The sequence below is a fragment of the Cheilinus undulatus genome, linkage group 2 (genome assembly GCF_018320785.1).
Source record: "Cheilinus undulatus linkage group 2, ASM1832078v1, whole genome shotgun sequence".
In the NCBI taxonomy this organism is placed as follows: domain Eukaryota; kingdom Metazoa; phylum Chordata; class Actinopteri; order Labriformes; family Labridae; genus Cheilinus; species Cheilinus undulatus.
In genome coordinates this window covers 17,797,791-17,813,635 of record NC_054866.1, presented here as the reverse complement: position 1 = coordinate 17,813,635, position 15,845 = coordinate 17,797,791, and the positions used below count along the sequence as shown (strand labels likewise).

The 15,845-nt window shown below is 38.9% G+C and overlaps 1 protein-coding gene across 1 annotated transcript in view; it reads left to right on the top strand.

Annotated features, from left to right (window-relative positions):
• LOC121522431 (alpha-2-macroglobulin-like protein 1) overlaps positions 1-15,845 on the top strand; it is a 57,344-nt gene that overhangs the window by 14,419 nt on the left and 27,080 nt on the right. Inside the window, exons 10-15 of the mRNA XM_041806801.1 lie at positions 1,019-1,171; positions 1,463-1,696; positions 7,573-7,636; positions 9,919-10,064; positions 10,233-10,382; positions 13,471-13,623. Of these exons, the coding sequence (XP_041662735.1) occupies positions 1,019-1,171; positions 1,463-1,696; positions 7,573-7,636; positions 9,919-10,064; positions 10,233-10,382; positions 13,471-13,623 (900 nt within the window). The remainder of the gene's footprint in view (positions 1-1,018; positions 1,172-1,462; positions 1,697-7,572; positions 7,637-9,918; positions 10,065-10,232; positions 10,383-13,470; positions 13,624-15,845) is intronic.

The following is a 15,845-nucleotide window of genomic DNA, read 5'->3' as shown; positions in this document are numbered from 1 at the left end:
CAAGAAAAGGATTTCCAACTAAATATTAAGTATTATTCACTTTAATCTGTTTTAAGTCTCTGTGTTCCAATTGTTTTGCTCAACTAAAATTTTGTTGTTCTGTTACAAATAAAGCTATCTTCTAAAATGTTTATCTGATCCAGATATGAATACATGGAAATAAAAGCTGAAATGTTGACCTCTTGTCACATATCCATCTTTTCGTGTCAAACCCAAATGTTTTAACCTGGCATGCCAGATGCTCTTGTTGTTGTTCCCTGCGTATGTCACGGCTCTGCCGTGCCCAAAAGTACTGCGAGCTTGTCGCTGATTGGTCCTGTCACTGTCTAACCTCAGCCCAAATGGTTCAGATGGGAGCTTTGCAAGATTGATTCTTGAATGAGAAATGTGGAAACAGGCATATCCATCTGCTTTGCAAGGTTACAAATGTTTTTAGTCTACAGGAAAAATAAAGGAATTAGGCCCACGTTCCACGCTCCAATACTTTTGGAGGGGACTGTATACTGCATCTCAGATGAATGGTGGTGAGAGTGGCCTTCAGAAATGAACGGGCTGCAGCCATACTGTCTTGGAACATTTGTGTTTCATTTCAAGCTGCATCACATCTACTTTTAAGCAACCTAAGTATTTTTTATACTTGATGACCAGGGTGCATACCTCTAGTCCAAAGACAAAATTCTGCTAAGTTTTTCTGACATTTAAGTCATTTTTTCTAAAAAGGCGAAAAGATTTTATACAGTTCAGGGTAAAAACAGAAGTTTACCTTTTCTTCCTCACTAAAGGAGTTCATGCTGCCCATGTGCATACTCTCCTACATATTCCTCATGTTTGCCTCCTTTAATTCATTAAGTTTCAAAGGTATGTAAAAGAATTGTGCCATTGCCTGAAAATGACCCCCAAATCTTCTAATTTTGTATAAATTCCCACTGCTGGAGTTAAAAAAAGATCTGGTACTGGTGAAAGCATAGCATTTTAAAAGTTGCTGTTGGTAACCTTTTGCCCTTTGAATTGTTTGCAGGTCAAAGTAACTGGTGCAGATGGAAAACCTGTCCCCAATGCAGTGGTGATTCTTTCTACTGTTCACAAAACATTAAGGCTCAAGACAGAGAAGAACGGCAAGGCTTCATTTTCCCTTGAGACAACCCTCTGGAAAGGCAACATTATACTGAGGGTTTGTGACACCTACTGTATATAAAGCTCTTCTCTATTTGGTCACTCAAACTCAACTTTATGTTTATTAAACCAATAATAAATCTAAAAATTGTAGGTTGGTGAGTCGCACAGACCTAAACTCTTTTCATATTTCCAAGTTTCTTAATGATTAATTTATGGTGAAAAATTAAATCTTAAATTTAGGTTGTGAGTGAGGGTTGGTTAGGTCTTGCCCCATACACAGATGCTAGTCTTCTGAGCTGGCAACCTTTTTCAAATGAAAATAATACTTGTGCTGTTGTATCTGCAGGCTCAGCCTGAATCGACAAGGCTTTTTCTGGATGTACCCTCGCCATCAAGACCAATCTACCTAACACGCCAATTTACTGTCCTCGAATTATACTCCCCGAGTAAAAGCTTTGTGCAGATTCAGCTGATTGATGGAAGCATCCCTTGTGGCCAAGATGTTTCCTTAAGTGCTCAGTACATCATCCAGGGAAAGGAGCTGAAGAATTACCAAGACACCCTCACCTTTTACTACATGGTAAGAGTCAAAATTCTTTTAAGAGGTAAGGCTTAAGGGCTGCTGTTCAACACCAGAAGGGTCAGAAATTTATACTTAACAGAAAGGCTGAGATTGGTCATTTTGACTGCTAGATTACAAACTCTGATATCTCAATAGATAGATACCTAGAACACGTATTAGTTTAGATAGCGATGCTGTCAAAAGTAGCCCCAAAAGTATAAATTATGTGCTTTTCAACTGTAGCTATGACTGTGCAAATTTAGTTTTTATGCACTTTAAGATATGCCTGGGTTAAGATGTGACCAAAACGATTATTTACAGAATTTCGTTTTATTTTTTCATTCTATTTATTTTATATTTATTCAAGTAAAAAAAAAACATTTCTCCTACCCCAGGTTATGTTCAAAAATAGGTCTGTTGTTGTGTTTTTATGCCTTTTTGATGTGCTTTTGTCATGCTGCCAAATTTAAAAGGGAGACTATGAATAAAAAGTGCATATTTTTCATCAAATTGATCTGTATTGGTTTCAAATTTGACATTACCAGCTGCTTACTGGGTGCCAAACATGTCCGGCCCAGCAATATTTCTTGATTTTAAAATTTAGCCCAGTTGAATTTGTGAGTGAATAGCCCTGCTCTAAAGTCTCACCTAATGCCCTGCCCACAGAACTACAGACCAGAGCATCCCATCTGGGTACTTTTCCCAAATGATGCCAGCCCCGCCTCTTTCAAGGGTAAATTATTTCTTAAAAACAAATGGCAGACAATGGGAAAGTTCGAGTCATTAGGGATTATAAAGCTAAAAATATGAAGACCGTATAAAAGGTTATTGGAGGCAAAAATCTAATGGCCAGCAAGAAAAACATATAATGTAGGCCATTTATGAAAATATACTTGCATCACACAATATGAAATAAACAAAATCATAGATGTACATGAAGGTGTGTTCAGGCTCCCTCCATTAAACTGGACAAAGAGTCCCATCTTGTGACTGTAGATGTCATAAACCAACATCTCATCCCTTATGTGTGTTAGATCTTAACACTTGAATGTGGTTAGTGAATGTGTGAAAAGGCTGTTAACAGGCAGACCGACTACAACTCCTGCTGTCACAGAGCGATTGCCAGCTTGAAGTCATTAAGACCTCTTGCCTTCTTTACTCCTTTCTAGTTTCAGCCAAAAGACACAGAACTCTTCTTTGACACTGCTATCATTTCAGAATAATAAAACATGCCTTATGGCTTTTTGATTGTTAAGACATGGAGCAAAAAAAAAGGCTTTTAATAGTGTTGTTAACGACATTGTGATGTTGCACTGCTCTGAGCTAACTGGTTGGATGTCTAGCAATTACCAGCCACTCAGCTCTGAGGCCCGGATGTCACTGACACATCACTTCCTGTTTTCTGCTGCTGCAGTGTTGCTCTGTGTTGTTTCTCATGACAGAGCTCCAAAAGAAAACTGAAGTTAGCAAGAGCACCAATGTAAATGACGAGAGATCAAATCAGGGTAGAGTCCTTTCACTGTAATGGGCATCCCTGATTTCCCCCTCCTGTGTGGTATAGAGAGCATTCAAAAAGTATTCAGACCCTCTTCATTATTTTAAAATTGTGTTATGTTGTAGCCTGATTATACAGTCAAAAAATTAAAATGTTATCCTGATTAATCTACACTCACTATCCCATGATGACAAAGTGATAACAAAATTTGAGAGATTTTAGTAAACTCATGAAAAAAACTGAAATACCACATTGACATGTGTATTCACCTTAGCAACACTTGAATTGTAGCTCAGGTTCTTCCCATTTCTCACAATCTTTGCTGAAATGTTTCTGCCCCTACTTACATCAATGTGATATTTCAATTCTTTGTTAGGGCCCCGGCACCAATGGGGCCTATTGTGTCTGTAGGCATTTTTTTGTTTGTTTGTTTGTTTTGGCCATTTGCAGCCTATTTTCAAGGCCTTAATATGCCCCCAATCACCAAACTTTCCCAAACATTGTCCCCCTGTGGAAACAGCCATCTGGTGGTGGAATTTTGCAAGTACATCACCAGGGATGGGTACTTTTTGCATTTGAACCGGTACGGTACCAATTCCCAATACCTGTGAACCGATACCAGTACACAACGGTACCCATTTTCGGTACTTTTGATTGTGAATAATATGCAATAACACATGTTATATAACCTCAAAACTTCTGAATTTTCAATATCAAAACACTATCAAATATCATTGTTTAAAAAAGTGTTTTTAAAAAATACTCCAACATGAAAAACCTAAACTACTATAACTACCCAGTGTTTTTTTCTTATATTGCGCAAATAAAAACCCAGCCCACAATCTCCTATTCCTCTAATTCCCCCTCTTGGAAAAACTTGCGTTGGGGTCCATGGAGGGAGAATAAGTTTAAAACAAATGAACAATAGAGTATGGAGTTAAAATAACTAAATAGATAAACAAACGCTACAAAATTTTACCGATTAAAGTATTACAAATGAAAGTAAACAAACTACTTCCTCTACCATGAACATGCACTGCACATCTTCTTTCCTCATGCAGTTCTTTTTCCAACAAAACAAAGAAGTCAGCAGAGTCTGCTCCACACCAAGCAGCAACCTCAGGTCCTAAAAAAGGAAGCCAATGCGGAAGTGCAAAAATTGCTATACCGTGAGTGTCCTCTTGAGGCTGGCTGCAGGAACACCAGAAGTTCCGTCTGCACACAGGTTAAACAGCCGGTTTTGACACACAAAATAAACTGGTTTACAGCCTGGTTCAAAACACCAAACATGTCTCATTAGCTAGTGTCTTATTGTACTCCCACTGTACAGGGGGGTGAATTTTTTTGTACCACGATCGCAGTCTATGTTCCACACTCATCAATCAATCATGTGACCGTCCACGCAGAAGCATAAATGTCACACACAGGGTCTGTTACGTTATATTTGTATACTACAAAAAGTTAACAGAAAGTGGCATTCTGCGATAAAATAAGCAGCAAGGATGAGCCTGTGGCTCTGTCACTCCTTCAAAATCACTCTGAATCCATCCTGACAGAGCGACAGAGCTGCGCCAAGTTAGAGAGATGGAGAGCAGCTTGTAAGATGCAGTCACACTAGGCAGTCTGTACCGTGCCTTACTTTAGTGTAAGGTGACTGAGCAAACAAACGTATCCCTTTATCTAGTATATTTCCATGGTTGATATCCACATGATAGACAGACAAATCACAGTGTTTAAAGTGAGGATTCGCTACGACAGAGCAAGAGGGAGGGAGGCGAATGAGCAGGAAACAGCGTGAACCAATCAGCCATTCTTGTTTTGTTGATTCAGTTAGCTGCTACCGACGTCATTACTCACGTGCGTGCAATGTTGCGTTCGCGTCCGGCATGGAAAATTGACCACTCTTCCACTCTCTTGCATTTACAAGGATGCGTTCAGGTAACGAAACATGGTACCGTTTGATTTTACGTGAGTCGGTACTTGGTAGTACCGATGGAATTCAGTTGGCGCCTATAAAAATACCGAATTCAGTACCCATCCCTAATTACTGTGTTACTAAATGGCTTTGATAATGGTGGACTTATCCCTCACCGCATTTAGCGGTGTATTTATTCATCTCTGTTCATCTTGTGGGGGCGGTCTGTTCTACTTTGCCGGCAGCACGGACGAACCAGTCAGGAGATCCTATTGCGATGACCTCATCAATTCACTCCATCAAAATCTTGTCTCGGGAAGATCTCGGTTTCCCAACGAACCGTTTTCATCAGTTTACAGTCTAATTCCAAAATTTCTGCCACATACGTTTATCTTGCGGTTTGAAAATTTGCATACGTGAAGTATGGACACCCAACATTGTGACTTTGTATTAATGTTTTAAAAATCGGAAAAGTATAATACCCCCTCTTTAAAAAAAACTAGTCCAAGAGGATTTGTCTGATTGACTCTAGAATGTTTTTTTTCTTCAAACAAGACAAGTTGGAGATCTCAGCTCGTGTTACTTTTGAGTTTTCCCCATAGTTAGGGGCCAAACTTCAGAGACATTTTTTTCCAATTTTTTTTTCTGTTTTTTTTTTTTTAGACAAAGGACTTCCTTTAACTCTTAGTGCTTTCATCAATCAGAAGCAAATTTCACAGGGAACATTTCATCAGAAGTTCATCCTGATTACATCCATGCCTCTGACTCCCTTCTTTTTCACAGCACCCCCATGTTTGTTTATTTATTTCAAGGATAGCCCCTTGAGATGCATCATCTCATTTTCAAGGGGGTCCTTACAAAACAAATACATTCATCAGTAGTACAAAATCATAATTAGAGATAAATCCAAAACACAATATGTGGCAGTAGAATTCTCAATTGTATATTTTTTTCCTAAAAAAATGTAAAACCTCCAGCCCTGCTCTGCTCTAAGCCATATGATTTTTGACATACACAGTGTCATGACCACACCTACAAAAAAGCCTCTTGGACCAATGCCGAAGTCCCAACAGGAAGTCCAATAACTCCAAAGGAATTCCAAAAAATGAATGACTGTCTTTGAAAGCTTATTTACTGAATACTGATGTAACTTTGGGGGAGATCATTCCATGGTCTTCAGAGTTTAATGGCAACACAACAGTAACACGCCAACATGCAAACATGTCATCATAGCGACCTTTACTGCCAGCAGAAGGTGACACAAATAAGCCATCTGTGTATTCCTCTTAATTTGCTGAACTGATCAGTTTTTTCACCTGAAGTCCTGAATGTTGGTCCCAACATTGACATGTTCCATTAAAGGATGCCTCAGTGGCCATGGCAGCCATTTTATATCTCGCCATCTAAAAGAGGAAGTCTGTGAAACTCCCATGTAAAACACCCGATTTCATCCAAATTTCACATGTATGATCCAGGTCTGTCCCTCGGCACATTTAAAGGTTTAATTTATCATTTTGCTCTCCCCTACTGGCAACAGGAATTTACACAATTAGGGTTTTTTCTGTATTCCATTCAAGCTCAGATTTTGATAGAGAGGCCTCAATAGTTGTCAACCACTCTGACATGCCATATTAAAGGATGCCTTACTGCCAGTGGCGGCCATTTCGATTACCCGACATCTTGCAAAGGAAGTAGGCTAAAAATTAAACATCTGAATTGCTTTAGATTTTTAATGTATGATCAGGGTCTGTCCCTCTACAGATTTAAGTGTTTAATCCATGGCTTTGCTGTAGCACCACATACTGTAAGATACCAATTTTACATCTTAGATAATGGGTCCTATCTTTTTACTGGACATGATAAATAGTCCTGCCCTGATCACTTCTACATATCAGCATCTTGCGTTGCCATTCTGCCACCTATTCTTGAAGGGCAGTACTACCTCAAACACAAAGTGCACTGTGCTTTTTTTAACTTAATGACCAGCCACAGAATTTAGACTTTAATTATTTCTTCTTCATATTCCTGGGAGGGTCTACATGATCCCTCTGCCATGCTGCAGCAAACTGCACAGGTTTGCTAATACCAAACAAGTCCCACTTACCTGTGGTGCGACAAACCCTGACATGCGCCAGGGTGCAAGATCCCTCCAGTGCTTCGTGCAGCCCTAGTTTTTCATACATTCGTAAAAAATTCTGACATTTGTTATCACTTTGTTATGATGGGGTACTGAGTGTAGATTAATGAAAATAAAAATTGCCTTTTTTTTCGACTGCATCATCAGATTGCAACATAACAAAATTGAAAAAAAGTGAAGGGTCTCTGAATACTTTCTGAATACGCTGTATACTGTATTTACTTTTGTGCTGTTTCCCTTCTCTCCTGCAGATCTTGATGCACTCAATGTCAAAATAGGAATTCAGATTTCTTTACATTTTTGTTTGATAAGCATACTTCAAGTATGTGTTTTCTCTTTCTTTTTAGGTGATGGCCAGAGGAGAAATTAGACAGCAGAGTTCTGATTATGTGTCTTTACAATATGGAGTTGGTAAGAAATATTTGGTCATATTTGTGAACTATCATGTCACCAATATACTTTAACAGCTTTTACATAACATAATGTAGAATCTGTGCACAAAGGATGAGATTTTCAACAAAGGAAGTATTTATTTATTTTGTTTTTTTAAACAGTAACTAAACCCTAGAGCAGTGATCATAAACTGGAAGCCACATCAGGCTCACCATGGCTTTCCATCTGGCCCCCAGAGGATAATTAGATTTAAAAAATTTGAAAAGGAAAAAATATGGCATGCTATTGTTTAACTTTTTTCCTTAAAGTTTAAGTAAAACCTTAAACTTAGCAACTTTTCAAACAAAAAGCAAATAGGTATTGTATTTCTATAATATGGCATGGTAAATAAATACTGTCTTGATTAAATTGCATTTTAAGGCTCTTTCAGAGTGCAGTTTTCTCTCTGAGAATCACACAAAAGAGTTGTTTATGCATATGTACTTGACCAATCACAGCACAACTTATTAGTATCAAACTCAGTAATAGACATTAAAGCCGTGTTTCCATCAGGGGGTCCGGTTTGATTCAGTTCGGTTTGGTATGGTTTGGAAGCTCCGTTTTTTGGGACCCTTTCCAACTTTTGCTCTATGGAAACGCAAAAAAATGCGTGCCGTTCTGCGCCGAACTGAGCCAGACCGCTTGGTGGAAACGACCTAGGGCTCAGGAAATCTGTAGATAAAATAGCTCATTCACCCTCTTGTGGCTGGCTTCAGAATAGGTGATAAGTATATTGATAAATGGTAAAGTTCCATTGATTTTTAATAGAAATCATAATTTTACAAGAATATTTTAATTTGACCAAATTATGAATTTTAGTTTAGTTTATTTCAAGTCCAGCGGCCCACAGTGTCTATCAAGAAAAAGCTGTCCCTTGTGTGAATGGAGTTTATGACCCCTGCCCTAGAGTTCCAGCTGAGGTAAATCTACCCTCGAGTCTCAGAAAGAAGAGGAGAAAGAAGTCATACCCACTCACTTTAGAGAACCTGAAATTTTAGTTTATTGTAGTGGCATGCATACAATCATAGGCTCAGCCTGTATGGGCCTACATGACACCACGAATTTAAAGGGGACATATTTTACCCTTTTTAAGGAAAATTTAGATTGGTGTCAGAGGTTCCCAAAACATGCCTGTGAAATCTGATTCTGAAAAACACTCCACTATCTGATTTTCTAATGTCTAAAAAACCCCTCTGCTCAGCACAAGCTGTTTCTGTGGCTTTAAATGTTAGCAAGCTGTCTGATTCCGCCCCTGACTCTTCCCTTCTCGGGAAATGGATGTGGCTCTCCTGATCCTCCTCTCAGCTGCCAGCTGAGAATGGCCTGAGAATGGCTGAGAGTTTGGGGGGGGGGGGGGGTTCTGATCCATTGGGGATTGTGGACAGGCCTGGGGTACATATTTTTGTTATAAAAGCCTGAAAAAGTGATTTTTGCATAATATGTAATAACATATCCAAGAACAGAGGACGAGTAGGTAATTTTGTTGTCTCAGGACAAAAAAAAGGATAGTGAAGATGAACTAAATATTGTTCAAACAGACTAGCTTATCTTCTTTACATGCTTTCCAGACATTAGCAAGTCTTAGCACATTAAATTTGAACAGTCATTTGAGATTTCCTCATTACTGTGCAGTATTTCAGGATTTTGACAAGCAGTTTCATGAAGAAATACTCTCTCAACACATGTACAGTGCAGAAGAAAACGATACGGTCTTCATCAGCTACACAATCACAATATACATCATCTGCCCCAAGAACAGCCAATAGAAAAATTCTGTAATTTGCCTTTGTTTCAACCTCTAGAGGGCCATCACTATGCATATCTCTGAAGAACTGAACTCTAAATGGTCAACAGTTCAACAACTGAGGCTTTTGGCTGCTCTGATCCAAACTAGGCTGTGCTGATTTACTTTTCCATTACCAGTTTGGCAGTGTTGGGCTATGCTGTGCAGAGAATGGTGCTTTGAGGTGGAACAGGGCCCAAATGAGCCTGCCCCACCTCAAAGCATGCCACAGTGACATCAAAGAAGTTGGCATTGTTAGCTAGACATGCCCTTGAATTAAACGGGCCCTACTGTGCTAGCCTGCTGTGCCGAGTCAAACCAAGTAGAGCCAAGCTATTCGATACAATAGAAAAGCCCCATACATACCCAAATACATTGATTTTCTGCAGAAGAAATTATCTGAGGGTTTGGTAACTTTTAATGAATATCTATAGTTACTTATTTATCATCTTTGTCTCTCTTGTGTTTTGTGTCTCAGTCAACAAAGGAAAATTTTCTATGAAACTCAGTGAAACCACAAACCTGGCACCATATGCTCAGGTGATAGTTTACACTATGTTGCCCAGTGGGGAGGTTGTGGCCGACAGCAGGAACTTCCCTGTTCAACTCTGCTTTAATAACAAGGTACCGCAAACAAGAGTAGGATTTTTGTCAGTGTAAAGATGCAAAGCATGAGTCAAATCTTCACTCACATGTACTGAAAGGCATGGAGAGATGTGAATTTTAGATGTAGTATTTGTGATCTGATGTCTTCATATCAGCTCTGAAATGACCTGGATGTCTCCTGTACAGGTGTCCCTGCAGTTCTCCCACCTCCAGCATTACCCAGGAGAGAACACCACACTCAGTGTCCGAGCTGAGCCCGGCTCTTTGTGCTCCATCAGAGCAATCGACCTCAGTGTTCTCCTGCTGCAGCAGGGTCCAGAACTCACTGCAGCCGATGTAAGGGGGGAATCTTTGGCACTAAGTGGTGTAACAAGAAAACATTTGATAAATATTGGCTTTAGCTCACTGAATTAGAAAAAAAAAAAGGGATACTTTGGGGTTTTTTTCTGAAGTAGAGCTGTTTGAGGTACTTAGTAATAGTAGGAATGTAATCACTAGAAATTTCAGTCTGAATGGTATTTTTAAGGGGAGAGAGCTGAGGCCACTGGCAAGGAAGTTAGGCTACGAAGTGCTGCATAATTTAGTCCAACTTTAGCTCTAAATGTGCTAAAAATGAATACTGGCTTACACAGTGGTTTGCAATAGTATTCATTACCCTTGAACTTTTCCAAATTTCTTCACGTTACAACCACAAACGTAAATATATTTTATTAGGATTTTGCGTGATAGATCAATATAAAGTGATGCAGAACTGTGAAGTGAAAGGAAAATTTAACATGGCTTTCAACTTTTTTTTACAAATAAAAATCTGAAAAGTGTGGTGTGCAAAAATATTCAGCCCCCTGGAGTCAATACATTGTTGAGCCACCTTTCACTGCAATTACAGCTGCAGGTCTTTTGGGGTATGTCTCTACCAACTTTTCCTCTTTGCAAAATAGCTCAAGCTCAGTCAGATTTGATGCAGAGCATCTGTGAGCAGCAATTTGCAAGTCTCACCACAGATTCCCAATAGGATTCAGGTCCGGACTTTGACTGGGCCATTCTAACACATGAATATGCTTCAATCTAAACCATGGCTGTATGTTTAGGCACGTTGTCCTGCTGGAAGGTGAACCCCTGCCTCAGTCTCAAGTCTTTTGCTGATCCTAACAGGTTTTCCTCCAAGATTGCCCTGTATTTGGCTCCATCCATCTTGCCATCAATCTTTCCTGTGCCAGCTGAAGAAAAGCATCCCCACAGCATGATGCTGCCACCACCATGTTTCACGGTGGGGCTGGTGTGTTCAGGGTGGTGTGCAGTGTTAGTTTTCCTCCACACATAGCATCTTGACTTTAGGCCAAAAGTTCGATTTTGATCCTATCTGACCAAAGCACCATCTCCCACATGTTTGGTGTGTCCCTAACATGGCTTCTGGCAAACCTCAAATGAGACTCCGTATGGCTTTTTTTCAACAATGGCTTCTTCTCTCTACTCCTCCATAGAGGCCAGATTTGTGGAGTGCACGACCAGTAGTTGTCCTGTGGACAGGTTCTCTGTGGATCTCTTACATACACCTGAGGCCTTCACAGAACAGCTGTATTAATACTCAGATTAGATTTTCATTTGTAAAAAAAAATTGAAAACCATGTATTATGTTCCTTCCACTTCAAAATTATGTGTCACTTTGTGTTTGTCTATCATGCAAAACCCCAACAAATAGATTTATGTTTGTGGTTGTAATGTGAAGAAATGTAGAAAAGTTCAAGGGGTATGAATGTATGTATGTACAGTGCTTAACAAATTTATTAGACCACCTGTCATATATGTCTCAGAGATCATCCAGCATCATGAAGTGCTTTAATGTGGATTCTTTCATTTTCAGTGAGCTCTCCACGTTTTACCATTTTGAACAGGAATGAGGGATTTCAAACTGAATTCACCCAAATTTGAGCCGGCTCACTGGGCTTCTCTGAGAAGTCAGAAATGAATCAAGCATAACATTCAACCACTAAAACTCATTTTTCCTGTGCAGGAATGCTAGTAAATAACTATAATTTGACATAATAATCAAGAAATAATAATGTGCTTTACTGTTTTTTCAGTTTGTTTGTAAATCAGTGAATTTGAAAATTTATGGATAACAATAATAATGATATTTAAGCATTTAAAATATCATTTGGGTTAAAGAGCTTCTACATATTGGTGCATTAACCATTGCAGAAACATAAAAAATGATTTTGGTAATTACCAATGCTGTTAATTTAGGGCAGCTGTGGCATTAACCTTACTTTGGTTAGGGTTAGGGTGGTCTAATAAATTTGTTAAGCACTGTATGTATATATGCTATACAGAAAAAATCAGATGTGTTTTAAGTTCCTTCAGAAAGCCTCTGTGTTTTACATTGTGACAAATAGGCTACGTGTTCTTCCCCCTCACTACATCATTATCCTTTGACCAGCTATTTAGGTCACAGAGCCAAAGCAGTACAAAACACTGGTTACAAGAGCCTACATTGTGTGTTTTTTAATTTAGGTAGTAATTGAAAAGATTATATCACATTACATGTGGTCTTGGAATTTGAAGATACCATTGGCAGATGGTGTTGGTATGAAAAGACTAACAACTGGAATATGACTCGGATACAGAGGAATACTAAAAATACAATAGTGTATTCTACAACTGACACAGTACAGCAATGAGCAGGTCTTTGGTTATTCATCTCAGCTCAGTTTCACACACTTCACGCTTCAACAGCTGCCCTGAACTTATTCTGAGTGCTGATATCCATTCAGCTCATCTACTCTGGGTTGTTTTTCCAATTATCTTGGCAAAGTTGAGATAGGCCTTTAAAACAGTGTTCAGTAAACTCTGGATGGAGAGTAGGGGTGCATGATAGGATAATCTTAGATCTAGAGATCTGCTGAAGCTGTTTTATTGTAGAATCGCCTCTATTACTGCTAGCCTTCTGCTCCATTGTCCCCTCCCCTTCTGCTTCCAGACACAGCTGGGATTTACAACGGAAAGGAAAGTGAAATTTAAGACATAGCACTTAAGAAGATTTACAACTGCCCTATACTGATTTGTGTCGGGGTTTTCTAAATGATCAGATTGCAAAAAACAGTTATTTGCACAATCTGCACAAAGTTGGCAAACATTTTTGATGAGCTCAAAAGACAGCATCCTAAACTGTCTGCTGAGGTTTGAACAGGGAAGAGATCTGCACCGCGGTCGGTGGAGGAGGAGGCAAAGGCAGATACTGTTTTATTTTTTCTTGGTAAAAAATCTTCAGAAAATACTGTTGAATTCAAAGATTTCAACACAGAATGAGTGAAACAATGGTCCTAATGTAGGTACAACTAAAGTGGCTCTACATTATGCCATTGGTTGTTCCTGCACCTATACTGATGACTTAAATTCATTAATCATTTATCCGTTCTTTGTGCAGATGTACGACCAACTGCCTTGGAAGAAGCTAATGGGATATGATTACAGAGCTGAAGACCTTGAGTTCTCTTCCTGCCAGCCTATGGGGTCAAAGTCAACCTCTGTCATAAGACCTTGGCCTCAGAAAAACGATGACATTTACAGCATCTTCAAGGTATAAATTGTCCTTTACAGTCGGTTCAGTAATATTTACCAGGGGTTTTCATACGTAATACAGTCATAAATAAAATACATAATCAGGTTCTAAAGATGTACTGTATATAAGTGTCTACTGCCCCACCGCTGAGTAACATGAGGTATGACAAGCTCAACCATAAAGTCAAGCAAAGCTGCAATCCTTTAAATCAACTCCTGTTTGAAAGCATTAAAAACAGCACTGTGTCAAATCAAAACACACCGTCTTAAAGATGTTAATCCTTATACCCCAGCCATTAAAAGAGGGCTGGCCCTTATTTGTTCCTGCAGACCACAACCCCAGCTGTAATATGGGGCCTGGCTGCAGTTTGACTCCCAGTCTTTATTAGAGGGAGTACGTTAAATACATTTCAAACCACCAAGATTTTACCAAACCAAACAAACAAATGAATGTGACTATATTTCATTTGAAGCCGATAAATATACTTGTAGTACCCTGTTAGATAGTTAGCAGCTTGTTCGCTAAGCTAGCACATACTGCCTCTTATACTAAACTTTTCACATTGTGGAAGAAAATATTACTGAGAGTTCTGGAGGCACTTTGGAAAGCACAGATTCACACAAGAATGAATGGACCTCCAGTTGAAGCGTCTATGTAACCATACATACATACACTCCTCACCAAAAGTATTGGAACAGTGGGTCCAATTCCTTTGTTTTTGCTGATGACTGATTTATTAAACTGAAAAATGACATTTATTTGGTTATTTTAACATCACTGTGGATGCAGGGAGATATTGTAAATGTTTGCTGAGGGAGGTGGAGTTGTATCCGGCCCACAGGATAATACAGTCTTTCTATTATAACTGGACCACCTGTATGAGGTCTGCAGATTTCCACCAGTATAAAAATATAAACTTAACCTTAAGGGTTTAAAATATCCTTAATATCCTGAAAAAGTTAAGAGTAAAAATAATTAGACAAAAAGTAAGGAAGTTGGGAAAAGAATGTTGTCATTTCATATTTTCAATTTTGCAACTCACAATTCTGACCTAAACTTATCATTTTGACTTTTTAATGTTTTGACCTTTTCATATCATATTCTAACCTTCAAGATTTACAATTTAAAATTACATGTCATATTTTTACTTTTTAAACTTGTGATTTGACTTTCTATCTCATATATTTCCTGTTTTAAAGCATTATTTTGCCTTTAAATTTAGTGTTTTGACCTTTTGAACTAATAAGTTTGACTTTTTGTCTCAGACTCTGAGCCTTTAAACTTATCATTTTGACTTTTTTCATCTCAGAATGATTTATTATTAGTTTTATTTATTTATTTATGTTTTTATTCGTATTTCACTTCTGGTGAAAATGAGTTTGACAGTTATTGGTTAAATATTGACCTTGCTAGGCTCTTAGGTTAGGCCTAAATTCAGAATCCGTAATTGACTATGACACTCCTGGCCCTCAGTCCGGCCCTCAGGACATCTCATTAGAGCAAATCTGGCCCTGGACTCAATGTGAGTTTGACACCCTTGGTGGGTTAGTTCCTAGTTTGTGGTCTTTGTAAAGCTGGGCATACACTGTGCGAATTTTGTCCGATTGGGACATGAATTTTGAGTCGCAGACTCACTTGGAAGTTGCGCCAACTTTCAGTTGGATCAGGCATCATTTGGTGTGCAGTGTACAGGGGGGCACAGTGACTGACCACTGCCTGACAATAGTTGATCCCTACTGGATCTTTCACATGTTTTTGATATTATCACATCTAACATGGAGTTGGCTTAAAATTGCACTGCATACCCCCGGCTTAAAGTTAAAAACTGCCTATTGAGAATTTTAGGGGTTTTGGGTTATTTTTAGGGCTGTCAAAATTGACGCGTTAATGCGGATTAATCCGTCATTTTGATTAATCTTATTAAAAATATTTATGCAATTAACCCATCTACAGCGCAGAATGACTCCAAATCCCTGAAACATCTCTGGCAACATTTCGGGCAGTTTGTCCAAGTAGGGTTACCGTCGAGCATGCCACCGCATATGAGTAAATGGGCCATTGAAGTGGTAGTGATCAACCAATACAAGATAGAACAGTCGACCGACTTAAAGTATTATGCACATCTTCAGGAAGGAGTTTTCTTTTCACTGAAGCACTTCCAGCCATATTTCAGACCGTGAATGTAACACTCCCTGTAGCCTAGCGACAATCTACCTGCTGTTTTATTCTGAGGTGTGGCT